The 22,667-nt window shown below is 37.3% G+C and overlaps 1 protein-coding gene across 2 annotated transcripts in view; it reads right to left on the reverse strand.

The window, feature by feature from the left end:
• Nucleotides 1–22,667, reverse strand: part of ADK (adenosine kinase) — a 599,854-nt gene that overhangs the window by 146,933 nt on the left and 430,254 nt on the right. For both annotated transcript variants that reach the window (XM_053586052.1, XM_053586053.1), the window contains exon 8: nucleotides 4,516–4,551. In XM_053586052.1, the coding sequence (XP_053442027.1) occupies nucleotides 4,516–4,551 (36 nt within the window). The remainder of the gene's footprint in view (nucleotides 1–4,515; nucleotides 4,552–22,667) is intronic.

Genomic DNA, 22,667 nt, shown 5'->3' on the forward strand with positions numbered 1-22,667 from the left:
AGAATAATAAAAGGCCATATGAAACTTTTTACTCCAAGAACTGTCATTTTAAATTCTTAGCAGGTCTGTCATTTAAATCAGGCACTATGCAATTTTCCATCACCTATATAAAAAAATCCTCTCTCTTCTGCTTTGTGCTCTGCCCAGCTCCAGTTTTTATCTCATTCTCCAGTGCCCTCCTAAGCTGCTGCTTCTCACTGAAAATTGTGCAATACATTTTAAAGATTTAAAAAAAAAAATAAAGATTATCTAAAATTTACAGAGAAGCTAACCAAAATATCATAAACAATGCCACTGAGGATACTTTCTGATGAATAAACACTGGTTATTTTTAGAGGCATTTGGATTGGTCTGTCAGCAGACAGATCACTTGTGGCAATACTCAGTGGCTTTGGGAACTGATTGGGATTTATAATAGAAAATGAGGGTAGGACAGCAATGCTGGTGGAAAGGAAAAAAATGCTCACCTGTCCTTTCTTTTAATCTTTTCATTTCTCTCTTCTCGTTGATGGTCCAAATTTAGAGGCAAAATTAAAGTAGGAGGGATAAAATGTAGATTTTTGTCTAGTTTATCATATCCTCGAGAGCATTAACACACTTCCCTATAGAAAACTGTTAAAGTGATTTATTCTTGTTTAATTCCTTAAGAATACCAAATTCCAAACCTATGCTTTTTTATTTCTGTCTAATAGACTAAGGAAATTTTAATGGCACAAAATCAGTGAGTTGGGCGGTGCCTGTGGCTCAAGGAGTAGGGTGTTGGTCCCATATGCCAGAGGTGGTGGGTTCAAACCTAGCCCTGGCCAAAAAAAAAAAAAACCAAAAAAAAAAAAAAAAATCAGTGAGTTTTTCTAGATAGCATTCTGTATGGATTATCTTTTATTACCATGTGGTTATCCCTCTCATGGCTCATATATATTCTGCAATGCTTGTAATGTTTTTGGGAACCCATGGAGGGAACATCAAGATACTATGTGCCTTGTCTAACAAATCACTGTCAACATTACTGACAGAGAAGTTTTGCTCCGTCAGGAGGTAATAAGGTGTATGATTATCAACATCATTTTGTGTATATGCTTTAATCAATTGTGGCAGCTTTGTGGCAAAAAGAAACAATTCCGGAATCAGTAAGCAAAAACTAATGAAAAGGTTAATATAGTGCTGGTTAGTAGAAAATAGAAAAAATAGCTGTAATTAAGACTGAATGTAAACTAGGCATATTCAAAGCAAGTAGCTCAACAGGACAATAAAATTATGAATTGTACAAGCTTAACAAACTTTTTAAAAAACTATTATCTAGGCACTATAGGATCATGATCATTTGTTATGCAACATGTTACACTTCCAAGTATATGCAAAATTTGTTATTTTACAGAACCTATATATATATTTTTTTTTTTTTCTTTTTTTTTGAGACAGAGTCTCATTATGTTGCCCTGGGTAGAGTGCCGTGGTGTCACAGCTCACAGCAACCTCAAACTCTTGGGCTTAAGTGATTCTCTTGCTTCAGCCTCAACGTCCGGCTATTTTTTGGTTGCAGTTGTCATTGTTGTTTAGTAGGCTTGGGCCGGGCTCGAACCTGCCAGCCTCGTATAGCTGGCACCCTACTCACTGAGCTATGGGCGCCAAGTACAATATATGTATTTTTATGGTAACATAGTAATCTGACAAGATATAAATTTATATTCTCTAAGCTTTCATCTATGGAGATTTTGATGAATCAACAAATAATCGATATTAATTTTTACCGCTAAAACTTAAAATCAGGAAAACTTTAAAAAATGACTGAAAACTTTTTGTTATATATAAATATATACATACATATATATATTTAATTAATTTATTATTATTAGTTTTTTGAAACAGGAGTCTCACTCTATTGCCCAGGCTTGAGTGCTGTGGCATCAGCCTAGCCCACAGTAACTCAAACTTCTGGGTTCAAGCAATACTTCTGCTTCAGTCTCCAAATAGTAGCTGGGACTATATCCACAATGCCTGGCTAATTTTTCTATTTTTAGCAGAGATAGGTCTCCCCCTTGCTCAGGCTGGTCTCAAACTTCTGACTGCAAGCAATCCTCCTGCCTTGACCTCCCAGAGTGCTAAGACTATAGGAGTGAGCCACCGTGCCCAGCCTATACATATACATATGTATACATACATGTACACATATATGTGTGTCTGTGTCTATATATATATATATAGAGAGAGAGAGAGATTTTTTTTTTACACAGGGTCTCACTCTGTTGCCTAGGCTGGAGTACACTGGCATTATCATGGCTCAATGCAACCTCAAACTCCTGGACTCAAGCAATCCTCTTGCCCTAGAATCGTTAGTTGGGACTGGGACTATAGGCACGTGCCATCACACCTGGTTAATTTTCTATTTTTGTAAAGACAGGTCTTACTGTGTTGCTTGGCCTCCCAAAATGCTTGGATTATAGGCATGAGCCACCATACCCAGCTTGACTCTTCTTTTTTTTGGTTCTGAGACAGAGCTTCACTTTGTTGCCCCTGGTAGAGTGCTGTGGCATCATAGCTCACAGCAACTTCAGATTCCTGGGCTGAAGTGATTCTCTTGCCTGAGCCTCCCGAGTAGCAGGGATTACAGGCAACTGCCACAAAACCTGGCTACTTTTAGGGGAGGGGTCTGGCTCTTGTTCAGGCTGGTTTCCAACTCCTGAGCTCAGGTGATCCGCTCACCTTGGCCTCCCAGACAGGTGTGAGCCACAGTGTCCGGCCTCCAGCTTGACTTTTCTTTATAGTTTCATGATGAAAACATTAGATTTTTAGCACATTAACTGCCATGAATTATAAACTATTTCAAGTTTTCACATTACTTTTTACATTACTAATTTTCAAGTTTTTATATTACTTTTTTATTGATGTATGTTTTATTTTGGAAGTTTTAAAATAAAACACTGGGCCCCAAGGAAACATTTTCTTTTTGTGAGTGTGGCAGTCAGTGTATTAAGTTGAATATTTTCCCAATTGTATTTTGTTTGGTACATTATGAAGCAAAACAAATAGGGAAAAAAGCCCTTGTAAATCCTTTTTTTTACATGTGACTCAACCCTAGATTCGCCAGAATCTGGTAAAACAAACAATGCAAACTTCCAAGAAACTATCACAGTTCCCAATAATTCAATATTATATGGCAAGGTTTCCTGCCCTGAAATTGTTTTTTCACAGAATCTTGGGTGTTGAGTATTATACCACATGCTCATTGTCATCCTCTATGAAGAAGAAGCTCTATCTCTGGTTTGTCAAGTTCTTTTTTTTTTCTTATTAAATCATAGCTGTGTACATTGATATAATCATGGGGCATCATTCACTAGCTTCACAGACCGTTTACCAAGTTGGTTTGTCAAGTTCTGTGATACAAATAATACGCACTTGTCTCACTCTGTTGCTCAATAATGAATCCGCATTTACTACATTTAAGTAACAGTTACATTACAAATTCATAGAACACCTTTCTCTAAAAAGTTCAAAGTGAGCTTACTAATACTAGCTAATCAATGTTCACAGCTGCTGTAGATGATAGACAATTCTGAGAATGCAAATAAGGAGGGAGTTCTGATATTCCACAGCTCTAGTTAAGACTGAATTTTTAAAAACTATCGTACAACATTTTAAGTTGCTGTACAGAACAGAGCATTCCACATAGTTCTGGCTCAATAGATATCAGAGTCATACAAGCCTCATAAATTCAGTTATTTCTCTGTCACTTAACCTGGGTTCATATTACTGTTTTCTAACAATCAATTGGAATATGGATATAATACAAAATAAAAAACACTGTCTTGACTGTTGTCTCAGTTTTGCCAACAACTACTTGCAATTTTGAATCTTGATAGGATCATTACTTGTATCAGGAAAATAAAACCAGAACCTGGAAATTAAATCTGTTATTGGTATTTTCTTTCAGAAAATGTATGTATATTTTATACTGTCAAGAAAAAGGGGGGAAGAGAAGAAAAAAATAGGTTCAAACAGGAAGTTTATATGAGCAGGATTTAAATTAATCAGTTCCCAACAACTGTTAAGTACAACCTTTGGGAAATTAATTTGCATAATGAAAATCTACATGTGATAGGGTTGAAATTATTTAAAGGACATTATATTTCATTATTTAGTCTTGCTCCACCACTGCTTTAGCAGTGAATCCTTATGAAATGAACGCAGCTAATGAAGTAGCTTTTTAACTGAACAAACTGACAGGCCCCATATCTGCAGAGGCAGCTTGAAACCGTGCCCAACCTCTTGGCTTCCCAAGAGGCTTTTCAAAATTCAATAAATAACATCTGTAGGCGATGTTGGGTGCAGACCTAGCAGAGTGCGTCATAACACTGTGCTGGCAGAACAAAGAAACCATGACGACTGCCAAGTTTCCATGGCAACTGCTGCGCGGCTCTGAGAGTATAATAGCACATCAATCACTGTCCAAAAGAACTTCATTATCAGCTAGAAAAAACCTTTAGGATCTGTTTAGTGTGCAATTGTGGGTTAACTCACCTCAAAGCCTTGCTCTCTAGCAAAAGTGGCAGCTTCCTGAAATAAAAAAAAAGAACAGTTAATTACAAAGTGCTAGGTAATGAAGAAATAATCCATTTTTGAAACTCATTCAAACAGACTTCTTTTTACACAATTATCTCAATATACCCACACAGTTCAATTTTTATTCTTACACCAATAAAGATTTCTTTCTTTCCGTGGAATAAGAAAAAAAAGGCAGCATAATGTCAACACACTTCACAAGTTAGAATAAAGAAGATGTAGTGTATGTTTTTACTGTAGCTGCCACAGTGAGTTCAGGTGTTCTGACCTTAGTAAAGAAAGACAATCATTTGAAACCCAAGGAACGTGCTGCTGGTCGTGTTTTTAATTAAAACACTACCTTTCAGAAAGCTCTTTTACACAGAAGAATGTCTGTTAATAAACACATAGATGCAGAATAATCACTACTTTATAATTCTCATGATGAAATTCATTACAGACAAGGATCATCAATTCATGTTTAATTCCTTGGGTGACAGGGAATCAAAGTATCACAGATTATATGCTGGTCACGGGGAGCAAAGTATAACTTTATAATGGAAGGATCAAGCTGTCATCACTTTAACCCAATGATCAATGCTATCACTTATCATCCCTAATAATGGGATCGCCAAGTATTCTGTGCCTTCTCTTATAATGCAGTATGAAGTTCACAGCATCACCTATAAAGTATTCTGATTAAAAAAATTTTAACATGAATTAATCAAAACTTTACTCCAATAGTAACCTGCAGTCTACAAGAATTACAGAGATGGGGGAACATGTTCAAGGATACACTGAGAAAACAATTGGAGAAATCTATAAGGAAGGACATTCTACAGGACCAACACCTTAGTCTCCTTAACAAGTCATTATCATGATGTAATAAGAAGGGGAAAACGACCAAGAGCAATGTATGGACCTTAATTGGATTCTGTTTTGAACAAACCAGCTATAAAAGACATTTTGTGGCCAACTGGAGAAATTTGAATATGAAATAGAAATTAGATAATGTTAGGAATTATTAGTTTGAAAGGGAAAATGTCCTTAATTTTTAGAAATGTACCCTGAAGTATCTAGGGATGAAATGCCATCATTTATGTAATTTAGTAGGTCACTATGAAAGTCTTGAGACAGATTGTGTTACGGTCCATTATTTCACTCCTAAGAAACACAGTCAACGTTTTTTTTTCTGATTCACCCATGCAAGTTTCAACTTGCTCAACTTATGGGTTTTGCTGGGAGGGCTTCATTTGTTTCCGTCCATATGGATTTTACATTTCTTTTTTTCTTTCTTTTTTTTTTTTTTGAGACAGTGTCACTATGTCGCCCTCGGTAGAGTGCTGTGGTGTCAGAGTTCACAGCAACCTCCAACTCTTGAGTTTAATGATTCTCTTGCCTCAGCCTCGCAAGTAGCTGGGACTACAGGTGCCTGCCACAATGCCTGGCAATTTTTTTTGTTGTTGCAGTTGTCATTGTTGTTTAGCTGGCCCAGGCTGGATTTGAACCCCCCAGCCTGGGTGTATGTGGCTGGTGCCCTACCCACTGAGCTATGGGCGCCACTGATTTTACATTTCTTGACTGCTGTGTATCTTAGAACTTTTGTAATGACCCACATGCTTTAGAATAATTCAGGAAAAAATTAAAGAGAAACAAAAATGGCAAAATATTAATGACTTTCAAATCTAGATACAGGATATATATGAGAGGGTTCAGAATTGTTACTTTTCTGTATGTTTGAAAATTTTTATCATGAACAGTCAAAAAAAATCTCTTATTTCCCTTTAATAGAAGATGACAGGGTAACAAAAGTTAAACACTAAAAAACATATATGATTAAGTTTTTTTTTAAGACAAAGTTCTACTAGCAAATAGATTTGAAATATCTTAAAGGCACAATCTGATAAACATTATTACATACTCTAATCCCTTTATAACAGGTTATCAAATGATAAAAACACATCTGTGCAACCAAACCCTTTCCTTTGCTTTGTGCAATTTTAGGGTGGCAAGAAAATGGAGGCAATATTACTTTTCAACTCTACTTCCCTCTTGAAAATGAAAAAAATTGCAGACAACTGTCAAGAGCCTCTACATCTTAACTTACATTCCTCCAAAATTATCTTTGCCAAGAGATATTAATAGAAGGATGGGATTGGAGCCTGACTAGTGAGCAGATCCAACTCAACTAAAACGGCTGCTGCACCAAACCATGTAAGGCAGAAAGTACAGTCAACGTCTCTAGCACAAATGTGAGTATTAGCTACATCTTGAGGACAATGTTGAATACAAAAATAAATAAATAAATAAAATATATCTATATACACACACAATTATGGTCCAATATACTAATAACATACAGATTTACAGAACATTTTGAGGGTTTAGAAAGGTCAAAATGCATGATTGCACCAAGCACTGAGGTTAACAGAAAGTGATAAACTAGGGTGGCGCCTGTGGCTCAAGGAGTAGGGCGCCGGTCCCATATGCTGGAGGTGGTGGGTTCAAACCCAGCCCAGGCCAAAAAAAAAAAAAAAAAAAAGAAAGTGATAAACTGCAAGTACCATTCCTCAGGCTGCTCCCTACAGAAATATAAACCTGACCAAGTTAGCCTTAGTTGATACAAACCCTTCCCCCCCAAAAAAAGAAAAGAAAAAGTAATTGATTTGTGATCTTGACATTGGTGCAAGCAAGGTTAGCCTCTTGACAATTTACTTACAATAATAAAACTGTGTATATCACATAGTCAATAATATTTGCTGGCTAGAATATCAAGGAAAAGGGATGAAGTTCACAAGATATCAATGCAAAGTTTTCCAAGCTGTCATAACCAAGCCAATTCTTATGAGAAAAAAAACCAACAGAAAAGCTCTGCTAGAACTATTTATTCATCTGGAACTTCAACAGAGGTATGAAAGAACCCCAGAGGAGGTCAGGCGCAGTGGCTCAATGTCTGTAATCCTAGCACTATGGGAGGCTGAGGTGGGCGAATTGCCTGAGCTTATTACAGGTTCAAGACCAGCCTGAGCAAGAGTGAGACCTGTGGCTCAAGTGGCTAAGGCGCCAGCCACAGACACCTGAGCTGGCGGGTTTGAATCCAGCCCGGGCTCACCAAACAACAATGACGACTGCAACCAAAAAATAGCAGGGTGTTGTGGTGGGCACCTGTGGTCCCAGCTACTTGGGAGGCAGAGGCAGGAGAATCGCTTGAGCCCAGGAGTTGGAGGTTGCTGTGAGCGGTGATGCTACAGTACTCTATTGTGGGTGAGGAAGTGAGACTCTGTCTCAAAAGGAGTGTAAGACAAAGTTAATATGAAGAATCTGTAGGACTAACGTGGCACCAACACATAAATAATCAAAATTTACATGTAGTAATTAAACTTTTCCTTAATGTCCGGTTTTACTCATACAAATGTAGTAAGAAATTAACTCTGATCTGTTATGGTATAGAACTAATTGTAGGAAGACAGGCCCTAGGATGCGTCCATGTCTGTAAGTTAATCCAAGCATCAACATATTTTTGACTGAGTTAGGATGTACTTAAGAAAAGTCAATGCATTTGGGGGGACCTCACCTAATGTGCATGATGCAACGGTACATTTCAAAACTATTAAGAAATGAGTATAATTGTGATGGATGCGTTACTTAGTTCAATGTAAACATTTCACATTGTATATCGAAGCAGTACCCTGCACCCCATAAATGCATCAATGTTCAAAGTTATGATTTAATAAAAAATAATTAAATAAAAAAAACAAAAAAAAAAACAAGAAAAGTCAATGCAATTTTCTCTCTTAGTGCCCCTTCACACAGGTTTGCTGAGTCCTGCCCTGTCACTAGCAAAGCTAAGCACTTGTTCTGTGGCTTAAAATGATCTTATCTTCTGACTTCCTCCTCCCTTCTTTTGATCTTGAGCTGGTGCCCCAAGTCACTCCATTAGAGAAGGCAGCTGGCTCACATCACTGTAATCTTTCCCACAGCTAACCTCTGATCTGAAGGTGTTTGTAGATACAATGATGGAACAACATTTATTTTTCCCTCTCAGCAAAAAAAAAAAAAAAACACCAAAAAACAAAAAAAAAAACCCAACAACACAGGGGAATAGTTTGACCCAGTAAGAATTCTAAGCAGAATTTTACTTGTCAGATTCACTGCATGAAGGGACAGAAAGAAAAGGCTGTAGGTCAGAGAACAAGGAAGAAAGACTGGGCATAGATGGCGGGCAGAAGGGTAAGGCAGGTTCCAAATATCAGGGGTAATACCAAGTGCACTGATCGCACTAAATTGAAAAGGACTTTTTAGTGTGCCTTTGCAGTAAAAGTGAGAAAAGAAAACAAGCAAGTCCCCATGTGTGTTGCCCCAGGGCGCCTCGTACTGAGTTTCACAAATCTAATGAAGCAGTCAGGTTAAAATCTAACCGCAGAGTGGATGTGACATGTGGAGAACAGCTCGGGTTAGAATAGAGAAGCAGGGCGGTTCCTAATGCAGGTGATTATCCATGTGATAATCATTATATTTACAGGCTTTCCATTTTAGATCTGACATCAAAAATCACAAAGGAGGAGGGATTAAGGAAATAAACAACCGGCACAGAGGCTTTCCTGCTCCCCTGAGATTATAGCACTTTCATTCATGCATGACAAGCAACAAAAGCAAAGCCAAACAGACCAGGAAAGAGTATTTCTGAGAAGGCTGGATTTCACATTAACACTCTTTCCATTTTGATAACTTTCACTATTATTCAGTTTCTCAGTCAGGTCACATTTTCAGAATCAGTTCTCATTGTTGTCTATGCTATAACACATATCATTTTTGGTTTACAATGAATGATACTCACATATGTCTTTTACAACACAGTCATTTTTTCCTTCCTGGAATTGAGTGTTGTGAATAAAAGGACATATAATTAAAGTCTTAGACTCTCATCTGTACCATGCCACTTAGGATTTACAGTAGGCTTGCTGCTTCACCAGCCTAGGCTAAAAGGGTGCTGGTAGAACAACCATCAAATATGGTTTTTGAATGAAGGTTTAAAAAAAGGCTGAAATTCACAGTTAATGAAAATTATGGAATACTTACACTAAGAGCTATTTAAAGGGATTAGCAAGCCACTATTAAAAAGCACAATCCTCAGATTTTACAGAAAAGAAAAGAGAAACTCAGATGTATGTTTGTGTGTATTCAAGACAACTATTTCCTTTAGATCAAGTGAGGAAAAAACTATTAGTATTTTGATGAATACTCATGTTCTTACTTATAAAAAACTATCTGTGATCAATATTAAACTAAACCCCTAACTTGCCCATACTTAATTCAATTCCAATTATTTGTTACTAGTTAAATAGCAATATTGTATGATGATTTCGGTATATTGACAAGCCCAGGAGGAACGGAATCACCAGACCAGTTCTGCTTTTTCACTTTCCTTGCTCATCTTTCCATCCCAAAAATATTTACCTCCTAAGTATAGTTTTAGACTACCTGCTTCTGAGGTATGTCACTATGATAGCTGTTGCAGACTTCGTAAGGGGCTCGACTTTGACACAATAACACCTGAAACAGTAGTACTGTAACTCCTGAACAGTGTGGGGTGGATGAGAGTCTAAGACAAGATGGTATCTCCCTTTATGTATGTATATAATAAAAACTCATACATTTGTATATAAATTTAGAGATACGATGTTCTCTTCGGATGGCTTTGAATGAAATACAGTACTCGTCAGGAGGTAGTTACAGCCAAATCGAAAGAACAGAGGGCTTAGAATCAAAAGACTTCCATTAAGGTCCCAGTTCTACAGCTTATTTGCTATGTAATCTTGAGCAAGTTACTCGTATATCAGTTTCTTTAGCAATAAAATTGGGGTTAACAATATCCATTTCACTGGATTGTTGCTAGGAATAAATAAAATACTTTATGTCAAATTGTAAAGTCATTTTGCCTATTGAAGTTCTTGGTAAGATCCCAGGATAGTTTAAACAAATGAGTGCCAGAGCATCCAAAGTACATTCAATGATTTGTCCTATCTATAGATTATGTATAGTAGGCCAAAATGCCTCCCAGTGATTCCTGATCCAGATATTCAGACCCTAATACAATCTTCGTGACGGAAGTGTGGACTGGACCTCGTGACTTGCTTGTAACAAATACTGTATATGACAGTATATGGCAAAAGTGAAGGCATGTTTTGTTCATCCTTTGATCCTATGCCTTCTCTCTGTGAGCTCTCACTCACAGGAGAAATAAGTTGCTGTGTTGTGAGGACTCCTATGGATAGCCATGACCAAAAACCAGTGAGGAGTTGAGGCTTGTCAACAGACCCAAGAGTGGATTCTCTCTCAGCTGAACAGCAAGATTAACTACAAAACTGGTTTATACCTGGATCAAAGTTTTATGAGTCAGAAACACCAAGCCAAGTTGTGGCTGGATTACCCATCCACACTTTAAATACGAGAAATCTAAACCTTAAAGAAGTTGAGTAACAAAATTTAGATAATTTCTCATTCAAATTATGTTAATAAAATCGTCAAAGTAAATGTGGTCAGTAGATCCATCACGGGGTCAGCAAATTCTGCAAAGAAAATTTAGATTCATGCTATCAAAATTTTTTGTACAGCTGATTATGGTTAAGCATTTCTTCAACACATGTTAGTTAACTGAAAGATACTATTGTTCACATGGAATTCATTTCTTTGGCATCAAGTTTATGTTTCAATTTACAATGTCTTTTGTTATTCTGAATTAGTGATTACCTGACTGAGACTATAGTAAGATTTTTAAGTACCACTAGAATCTTCAGGTAAGAACAATATTATTGACCCAAAGACTAGTATCACTGTGAGGTCTGCAACAGCTGTAGCAATGGCATACCTCAAAGTAATTCTGAAATTTAACAATAAAGAACTAGTTGCTATCTATTTTTTTTATACCATACACAGTATAATACTTATGTTGCTTAAGTCTCTAAAAGTTTTCTCATGCTGTCCTTTAGACTATAAATTACCTTTTCTTCATTCCATCTACAAAATCACTTATATATTTTCTTATGATACAGCATTAGTACTATAGCATTTAAAATTTTTTACTATTTCTGAAAAGAACAGTTTTAATTTGTAAATAAAGTAAGGCTGGAAAAAAATGAAGTAAAATGTGAATCTGGGAACCCCTTTTTAAAATAAATTTCATTCACAAAAATATCTGAGCTGGGGTTTCCTAAGAATATATCAAATAACTTTTTGGAGATTTTCAACCTGTGTCTGACATTTATTACCATATGCTTCCTGTCTGCAGAATGCTGAATAAAAATATTATTTAACATTTACTGAGTGCCAAAAACTCTGTGGAAGCAAGCAAAACATAGGCCAAAAAAGAAGGTTTAGTTTATAAGAAACCTAACCTTTTTACAAAGTGATTTATTAGCTGAATTGTCTATTCTAGCAAGGAGAGTTATTCATTCTTACCTTTAAGCATATTTAATTATGGTAACTAAAAAAAAAAAAAATTTAAGTTAAAAAAAGTGCTTCATCAAAATTTAAGATTGACAACTGCAACAATAACAACAAAAAAATAGCCGGGCATTGTGGTGAGTGTCTGTAGTCCTAGCTACTTGGGAGGCTGAGGCAAGAGAATGGCTTAAGCCCCAGAGTTAGAGGTTGCCATGAGCTGTGATGCCACAGTACTCTGTACCAAGGGTGACAAAGTGAAATTGTCTCAAAAAAAAGAAAATTATCAGGATAGTAGCACTCTTACTGAGTATGTTGTTTCTGTTCTTAATAAAATAAGAAGTGTTTGACATAAAGGAGATATTTAATAAGAAGTGTTTGACATAAAGGAGATAAAGGACAAATAACAACTCTTTTCCTTTATACCTCATTTGATACCCTCACAAAATCCTACAAATTGGTGTTATTTTCATTTCCAGGTAAAAATTTGAAGGTTAAGAAAGAGTAGGGTATGTCAAAGCCCACACAGTAGCCAACTGTTATAGGTGATACTTGGATCTGAGGTTATCTAAATGGTCTGTGATGGTCTGCTACTGATGAACTCCTTCAGTTTATATCTGAAAAAATATTTATTTTGCTTTTTTTTATTTTTATTTTTTTTTTGAGACAGAGCCTCAAGCTGTCGCCCTGGGTAGAATGCCGTGGTATCATAGCTCACAGCAACCTCAAACTCCTGGGCTCAAGCGAGTCTCCTGTCTCTGCCTCTGAAGTAGCTGAGACTACAGGCACCCGCCACAATGCCCGGCTATTTTTTGGTTGCAGCTGTCATTGTTGTTTTGTTTGGTGAGCCTGGGCTGGATTCGAACCCGCCAGCTCAGGTGTATGTGGCTGGCACCTTAGCTGCTTGAGCCACAGGCGCCGAGCCAGTTTTGCTTTTTTTTTTTATACAGAGTCTCATTTTGTCACCCTCAGTAGAGTGCCATGCCTTTATAGCTCACAGTAACCTCAAACTCTTGGGCTTAAGCAATTCTCTTGCCTCAGCCTCCCAAGTAGCTGGGACTACAGGGATCTGCCACAACGCCTGGCTTATTTTTGTTGCAGTTGTCATTGTTGTGTAGTAGGCCCAGGCTGGGTTTGAACCTGCCACCCTTGGTGCATGTGGCTGGTGACTTAACCACTGTGCTTTTGTTTTTCAAGGACATTTTCATTGAGTGTAGAATTCTAGGTTGATAATTATTCTTTCTGTGCTCCAAGGTCTAACTCACATTGTTTCTGATGGAAGTTTGCTCTCATTCTTAACCTTTGTTCCCCTGTATATAATGTACTTTCTAAAGACTTTTTTCTTTGTCACTGATTTTATACAATTTGATTATGATGTGCCTTGATGTAGTTTTGTTTCATTCTTTTGCTTTTGGTTTGTTGAGCTTCTTAGATTTGTGAATTTATAGAATTCATACTTTTTATCAAATTTTGAAAATTTCCAGCCTTTATTTCTTCAAATATTTTTTCTATCTTCCTTGCCTGTCCTAGGCTCCAAATATGTATATCAGATCACTTGAAGTTGTCCCAAACTCTTGGGCTCAAGCTATCCTCCAGACTGTCTTCAGACTCCTGAGTAGCTGGGACCACAGGAGATGCCTCATCTATTTTCTAAAAACTGCTTTCTTACTGAATGAACGGTGATTTTTGATGAGCTGTCAGACATTATGAATTTTTATGTTTTTAGTTATTAGCTATTTTGTTTCATCATGTATTTTAGAGATTTATTCTGAAATTCAGTTAGAGTACATGAAAATAGTTTAATTCTTTCCATGCTTGTTTTTAAGCTTTGCAAGGTGAGATGAGAGCAGCTTTTAATCTAGAGCTCATCTGGTCCCCTACTGACATAATATCTTTTTGAGTACTAAAAAAGATGTCCCATGTATTAGGGATTTTTCCACTCTGGCTATTGGGGACGTAAATGATTATCAGCTTTGTGTGAGTATGGGGAATGTTCTGCCTGCTCCTTTCCAGCGGTTTTGTCCCTGGCCTGAGTACTTTCCTTATATACTTATGCTGATCAGTACTCAGTACAAAATCAAGCTGAAAAATCATGGGGAACATTCTGCAGATATCCAGTGTGGGTGCTCTCTGCGCAGCTCTCTCTTTTTGGCACTCTCTCTTGCTTATTCTACCTGCCTTGACCCTGATTCTCAGCTCTGTCTCAACTCAGCTGGAACACTGTGTTCTGTTGGGGATCTCCTTCCTGTACTGCAGACTGGAAGCTATCCAAGTAGAATGCTATGGCGATCGTAGGGATTCTTCATTTGTTTTCTTTCTCTTAGGGATCCCTGGCCAGTGTTGTTTAACATCTAAAAACTGTTGTTTTGGGGAGGCCAAGGTGGGAAGATCACTTGAGCTCAGGATTTGAGACCAGCCTAAGCAAGAGGAGACTTCTGCCAAAGCAACTGTAACTGTTTTGTATAGCTTGTGTAGTTTTTGCACTGTTTAAGGAAGTAGGATACATTTCACCCTTCTTACTACATGACTTTCAGCAGAAGTTCAGTGCAGATCCACCCATATATATCCTAGAGGATCCCGGCATACCAATAAGTCTGTAATCTGTTACTTATTGGTCTAAAAGTTTACCTGTCAAGTCACAGACAAGACAGGTTGACCAGATATATTAAATGTTCCATGTGCTGTTCTTTACATTTTATTGTACAAAGGATACAGTTACTGTTGTATGAAACCATAAATATTCTACTTCATAAGTATTCTGCATTTGAAACCCTCTAAAGAAATATTCTACTCAATTCTGAACCTTTACTTTACACATACTCTGTACTAATTGTTATTTTCTTGCTTTTGATCTTACCAACCAGAAAGCTCCATACAGCTCAATCTTTACGTTGTTTGTTTTTTCCTAGTCCTCTCTTCCAACCAATAGAGGGCTCTATAACCAATATGCTATGTCAGGGTCAGCAATGTGCAGCATGCTGGATGAATTCAGTCTGCCACCTGTTGGCTTTGTTTTGTTTTTTTTTAAGACAGGGTCTTGTTCTTGCTCAGACTGGTCTCCAACTCCTGAGCTCAAGCCATCCTCCCACCTTAGCCTTGAAAGAGTGCTAGGATTATAGGCATGAGACACTGTACCAGGCCAGCCACCCGTTTCTTATAAATAAAGTTTTAGTGAAACACAGCAAATGACTATGTGTTCACACATTATCCATGGTTGTTTTTATGCTCCTACAGCAGAGTGTAAGTTGAATGGTTTGACAGAGACCATCCAACCTGGACTTGAAAAAACTCGCTGACCCCTGCATTATGTTACATGTATACCTAGGATATTTTTAAGTTTCAAAATAGACTTTTTCATCTTTACTGAGTTATCAGTGAATAACCATAGGTTATATGGTGAGCAGTCTCTAGCCTGCTAACCTTAAGATAAGTAAAATGTATTTCTTTTGACAGGCTTTATTTCCTTCATTTACTGGCAAAACAATCTAAAAACTAAATCACAAATATTAATAAAAGAGCATTAAAAGGCAAAACAGATATCCAATTCTTATAAGTGTAGATACTTGTTTATGCAGGACATGAGAAAGACTTCACCACTCAATGTTTAAAATCAGTTTAAAAGAGGAAGGAGACACGTCAATGGGAAGAGAGCAGCATCCTCCTGAAGTACCTTTCTAGTGTTACCTTCCTCTCAGTTCACATGTGCACCAATGTCCGTGTGCTTTCCACATCCCATGACCCTTCCCAAATTGTGAAGGTGTGAAAATCACTGCCCTATAAGCCATCCAGGGCTTCTCTAATGGGCCTAACTTATTCTACTGTTTTGCCAATTTAACTCCCAGAAAATAGGCAGAAACAAAATGAAAACAAATGATATGTAAGACACAGAAATGAGCAAGAAGACCGGGTACAGTTTTGGTCTTTTTTTTTTTTTGAAAACTGCTAAGAGTGAAGCGGTAAGGGTAAGGCATGAGATGAGGTAGTTAATATAGATTTTAAAGAGAGAACAACTAGTATCTAGTTGTTTTCACTAGAACATATCACAAAAGCTCCATTATTCTTTGGGACTTTTGAGGGGGAAGAATAGAATTAGGAAACCCAGTAATATTTACAGTCTAACATAGTACTAGATTAAATAAACAAGAAAATTTACAGGACTAAATTGTAATTTCCTAACATAACAAAATACAGTAAAAAAATACATGCTTCTAGTTCCCTACCCTTAGTGAAAAATAAAGGTAATTTCTCTCAGGGTCAGAATTTTTACATAGGGATAACATATCCCATCCCAATAATACCAATAACCAGTGTTATTTTCTTCTTTCGTGTCAGCTGACTGGCAAAAATTGTGTACAGAGTGTGTTATAATGCCGCTATCTTAAGAACAAAGCTCATACAGACTAACTTTTCACTATGGTCAGTGGGAAGTAGCAAGGACGGCTGTGGAAGTAATCAATACAAGTTTCTTAAGTAAAAAAATTAAACCCCAACCCCTCCCCCAATTACAAAGGAGAGAAAAATCTGGCCAGGTGGAGTGAGGCAGGAGGGTTGCTTGAGGCCAGCGAAGACCAGCCAGAACAACACAGTGAGAATCTGTACAAAAAAAAAATTAACCAGGCACAGTGGCACTCCTATAGACTCAGCAACTCAGGAGGATGCTGGAGCCCAGGAGTTTGAGGTTGCAGTGAGCTATGATATGATAATACCACTTCACTCTAGCCTGCATGACAGGGCAAGACCCTGTCTCCAAAAAAGAAAGAAAGAAAGAGAGAGAGAGAGAGAGAGAGAGAGAGAGAGAGAGAGAGAGAGAGAGAGAGATAGAGATAGATATATCCAACATGAAAGCATGGCTCTCCTATGGAAAAGAAACAGGTTTTAAGAGATATTGAATATTTTGCATTTGATAATAAAATAGGAGCTATCATCTTAGTCTATAGCATGGAATCAAGAAATATATCTTTCTACTTCAGAATCTGATATAAAACATTATTAACCATAGTACTTGCTTGTACGTTCTGTAGTCTCTGTGACAGCGATTTTCAACCCGTGTGCTGTGGCACACCGGTGTGCTAAGAAGAGGATCTTAGGTGTATCATGAAAAACTGTAAAGATTATTAATTAAATTGTTTTCAAAATAAGTTCAAAGCACAGTAAGTATATTCTTTTTTTTTTTTAACTTTTTTTTTATCAACATAATTTAAGTGTGCCATGGAAGTTCAGGTATAGGTTCAAGAGTGTTGTGAGGTAGGCTCGGCGCCTGTGGCTCAAGCAGCTAAGGTGCCAGCCACATACACTTAAGTTGGAGGGTTCGAATCCAGCCTGGACCTGCCAAACAACGATGATGGCTGCAACCAAAAAAAATAGCCGGGCGTTGTGGCAGGCACCTGTAGTCCCAGCTACTTGGGAGGCAGAGGCAGGAGACTTGCTTGAGCCCAGGAGTTGGAGGTTGCTATGAGCTGAGATGCCACAGCACTCTACCCAGGGTGACAGACTGAGGCTCTGTCTCAAAAAAAAAAAAAAAAAAAGAGTGCTGTGAGATAAAAAAGGTTGATAAAAACTACTCTATGATGAACGAGTTTTGCTTAGATATTAATACATTTGGAATTAAAGGTAATACTACATCAAGTATTAATCGTTACAAAATACTGGCGTTTTTATTGTATAAACATTATAAAATAATCAGGCTAACAGAAGAGATGTAGCTTTGTTAAGAGCCTTTTTGATTTATTATACATAGTATTACAAATTCCAGGTTTACCTATCACCAATCTCAGCCTTTCTTTTTACCTTTTTGAACAGAGAAGAATTTCTGCATAGTGTAACATTTAGGAATATTTATTTTAAGAAATAAAATAACTACTCATTTTCCTCTATTCTTTCAGGGTTTTAATTTCACCCCTCCTCCAGATTTCTTTGTATCGGATTACTCTTCATTTCCTGAGTAAATATTTTCTCTCCTTGAGGTCTTTGGTCAGTTTTCCCCACTTACTCCTGCACATTTAAGTTCTTGTTTGGATCTCCAAATTCTGTTGGATAATTTAATAGGTGAAAAATTAGACTTTGTTGATGTTTCAGAGTCTGAATTTTTCCATCCCCTCTTAGGAACTCTCTTCTGTACTTTTTTGTTGCAGATCTTTTTTTCTCTTCTCTCTTACCTTTCTGTTGCTTATTTTCTTCCTCATTTGCTAAACTCCCCAAATATAATCTTTCTCTAAAAATTTATTTCTCAACCTTCTAATCTTTTCTCTCTTTACTTTTTCTTGGAATAATTTTCTTTATTCTTTTCATCTGACATCATCAGAAGATACCCTGCCTCACTTTTTGAGTCTTTTTGACACTTTTTTTCTCTTTACACTTGACAAGTTCCAAGTTCTGCCTAGTCCATTTTATAAACATAAGCATAAGACTTAGAATATCTGCATCCTTGTTTCCAATCCTTCCCTAGATCAAGCTCATACTAATTCTTGCATAGATTACTGACAGTCTCTTAACCAGTCTCCAGTACCAGTACCTGTATAAGTCAGTTTGAATACATACTTATGCACAATTATTAGATTTGTCTCCTTAAATATGGACTCTGATTATCCTTTGCTTAAAAAACTACCTACTGCTTTTGCTACTGACAGAAGTCCCAGTTGCATAGTCTGACTTTCAAAGGTCCTTCAAAATGTGCCTTTACTTTTCCTAGACTGATCTTTCACTGTTCCTTTATACATGTACAGGTACCACTCAAACTAGAAGACTTGCTATTCTCTGAACATGCCCCAGGCTTTTTTGCCTTCCCGCTACCTTGTTCATGTAGGCACTAAATGAATTAGAATACCTTCAATCACTCTTGTCACACTCTTACCCATCCCTCCAGGGTTAGTTCAGCCATTCTTTGCTTAATGGAAACCTTTGTAAAATTGTTCATGGTCTCTCTTCTCTATCTCCAGAAGTGGCTTTCTGCACTGTATAAGAATTTTGCTCGAGTTGTAAAGGCTTCTCTTATGGCAATTATGTGCTGACTGGAAACATATTTATTTATATAGATAGCTCATCTCCTGTACTAGATTATAGATTCTTAGTACAGAAACTCCTTTTAACTTTATATCCTGAGAGCATCTAACACATTGCTCTGCACAGGATAATAAATCCGTGTTGATTCACCAAATGATATAAAGCACTTACCTACATTAAGCACAGAAGAGAAACCCTGAAATACTCCTCTGCACTAGACTGACACTGACTTGACTTCTTGTGGTTCATACTTTATTCGGGATCAGAGTTTACTGACTTTAGTGTTCTGAATATATTCTTCTATTTCTTATGTCAAATTATAATTTTATTTGTAGTCTTTTTTCTACTTTATCAGCTTATTGAGAACAAAATTTTATATCATATCTTAAAACAGTGCTTTACACATAAATTGAATTAACTTAATAGGTAATTTATTTAAAAAGGTAAACAAAATCTCTCTATCCATATACATTGAGATTTTCTTTTTTTTTTTTGTAGAGACAGAGTCTCACTTTATGGCCCTCGGTAGAGTGCTGTGGCATCACACAGCTCACAGCAACCTCCAACTCCTGGGCTTAAGCGATTCTCTTGCCTCAGGCTCTCGAGTAGCTGGGACTACAGGCGCCCGCCACAACGCCCAGCTATTTTTTGGTTGCAGTTCAGCCAGGGCCGGGTTTGAACCCGCCACCCTCGGTATATGGGGCCGGCGCCTTACCAACTGAGCCACAGGCGCCGCCCTACATTGAGATTTTCAAGAATGGTACTAAATTTGTCTAAAAACTTGGGAAATTGCTGGTCTGATATGTTGAGGAATACTTAGGCAAGCCATATTTTCTGCCATATCTGCAGCTATTCTGCTCTGGAAAGTTACCCTATAGGATTTTGGCATTTGTCTTATTTCCAATATCACACAAATAAGCAGAGAAATAGATTTTCCTGAAAGAATATTTTACCCCCCATTTTTTTTGTTTTTGTTTTTTTTTGCGGACTTTGGCCGGGCCTGGTTTGAACCCGCCACCTCTGGCATATGGGGCTGGTGCCCTACTCCTTTGAGCCATAGGTGCCACCCCCAAGTTTTTTATTATATTTTCTTTTTATAAATTAATCTTTTTTTTATTTATTTTTATTTTTTTATTGTTACAGTTTGGCAGGGGTTGGGCTTGAACTCACCACCCTCAGTATATGGGGCCAGCACCCTACTCACTGAGCCACAGGCACCACCCACTATATTTTAAAAGATGTATGCAGATATAGGATATTATCAGAGTACAGTATAGCAGAATAACAAAGATAGGCATGGTGGCTCTTGCCTGAGCTCAGGAGTTCAAGACCAGCTTGAGCAAAGTGAGACCCTGTCTCTGTTAAAACCAGAAAAACTAGCTGGGCATTGTGGCAGTCGCCTGTAGTCCCAGCTACTCGGGAGGCTGAGACAATAGGATTGCTTGAGTTTGAGGTTGCTGTGAGCTATGATGATGCCACGGCACTCTACACCAAGGCAGACTACGTGAGACTCTGTCTCAGAAAAAAAAAAAAGATAAATGTCAAAAGGTTTGCTATAAAAGTAATAAGAATAGCAAGAAACAAACATATAAAAATAACTAAACAAATTCCACAAAACAACAGCCTACATACAGACAAAATAACAGGGATAAATAAGTTCCTACTTAGTGTGAATACTTGGTAAGTTATCAACAGAGAACAATTTTATAACAAGCTATTATTTTACCTTGCTGACATGCAATTTTATTAGAAGGTTTACAGCATGTGGGATAGAAACGTAAGTCTAAATGAGCTTATAACCAGCAATAACGCACTAAGGTACATTTTCACAATTTTAAAATGACTTTTTTTTTCATCTAGTAAATAAATGTTAATATAGACCCAATGTAATCTATGTCATTTTTTACTGCCAGTGCACACATTATCATAGATATCACATGTGTAGCTCAAGATGCACTGCTAAATTTTCTTATTTTGGAAGAAGGGATTATACACAACACATGGATATTGTTAAGTGTTCCAAGGATAGGACTTGATTCAGATAGTTGAGCTCCTTGGGAATAGAAACTAGGAACTTTTATGGTAACAATCCTAAAAGTCTTGTGACTGGAATGATCTGAGTTACATCTCTAATTAACATGAACATGCCTTATAAACAAGGAAAATCAATTCTTGATTAGCCAGAGCAGATTAGAAATGATTTAGACACAACAGGGGCCTGAGATGTGCTCACCAATCCAGCATATCCTGGTAATTAGGCAGTATTGGGTGAGCAGGAGAAGAACTGAAAGAAAGGAGCCTGGATTTAAGACTGGGTTGCTGTAGGGAAGGGCTCCATTCCTTCCATCTCCATTTCAAACACAATAACTCACTATGACGCTAACATGGTTAATCTTCACCTGGACAACCAACACTGAACAGCGATTTTTGGTATAGAGATTTTGGGTTGTCAGTAACTTCTCTTTCTCCTCTGCTACCTTTATATTATCCTCTGCTAATCAATAGTATGGTAATCTGTATTTCTTATTCTGAAAGGATGGCAAGGAAAGACAGGAGCTGAAGAAAGCAATAGTACATTCTTAGGAAGAAAACAAATAATAAATCATATATGTGAGAGATGCCAACAGTCTCGAGGTCTGTTCTAGCCAAGATTTTCAAAAGCATCCTAAATCCTTGAGTGTTCTATTGGCCCAGCATCTGAAAACATAGTTGCCACTGAAAATAGCACAATTGTGGCATATAATCTGTGCAATTGTGTAAGAAAATATGTAGTCTTGGGCAGCACCTGTGGCTCAAAGGAGTAGGGCACTGGCCCCATATACCGGAGGTGGTAGGTTCAAACCCAGCCCGGCCAAAAACTGCAAAAAAAAAAAAGTAGTATCATTAGTATCTCCAAAGCAAAATATATACACTATATATTTTGTAGGTATTGCTTAAATTGTGAGATTTGGTAACTATGCTAGATTTGAAGCAGGCATTTAGTAGTTGAATAACTGCAGTCTCCATGTGTGACCACTGTGACAATGTTAGATATTATTTAGTGTCTGATAGGCATAGGTAGTAAAGGATTTCTCTTGGTTGTGATGATGTAAACAGATTTTTGATTATCTAACGAACAATACAGGAGAGTAGTAATCACTGTCTTCCATCTGCTACAATAATTTTAATAACCAATGAACATATTAGATACTATTTAATTCTACAATTATACATGGCACTCTGTTAGGCTCATTTGATTAAACAGAAATAAGGCAAAAAGAATGAAGATGAAAGCAAAAATTAAAATCAGAATGTAGTATTAGTAACTAAAACAAAATTATTTTTTGGAGACAGAGTCTCATTCTGCCAATGTGGGTATTGCTCTGGTGTCATAACTCAAAGAAACCTCAAACTCTTGGGCTCCAGCAATCCTCTTGCCTCAGCCTCCAGAGTAACTGGGATTATAGGCACCTGTCATGATGTCTGGCTAGCATTTATATTTTTAGTGGAGACGAGGTCTCTATCTTGGTTTGGCTGGTCTCAAACTCATGAGCTCAAGCAATCCACCTGCCTCCCAGAATACTAGGATTATAGACATGAGCCACTGACCAGGCTGCACTTGAAATTAAAAGGAGAGAGAACAAAAGAAATAAGCAGCCTAACTTTAGAAATATGACCTGAGTCTAGAAAGATGGATGAACTTTTAGGTGAAG

The sequence above is a fragment of the Nycticebus coucang genome, chromosome 3 (genome assembly GCF_027406575.1).
Source record: "Nycticebus coucang isolate mNycCou1 chromosome 3, mNycCou1.pri, whole genome shotgun sequence".
In the NCBI taxonomy this organism is placed as follows: domain Eukaryota; kingdom Metazoa; phylum Chordata; class Mammalia; order Primates; family Lorisidae; genus Nycticebus; species Nycticebus coucang.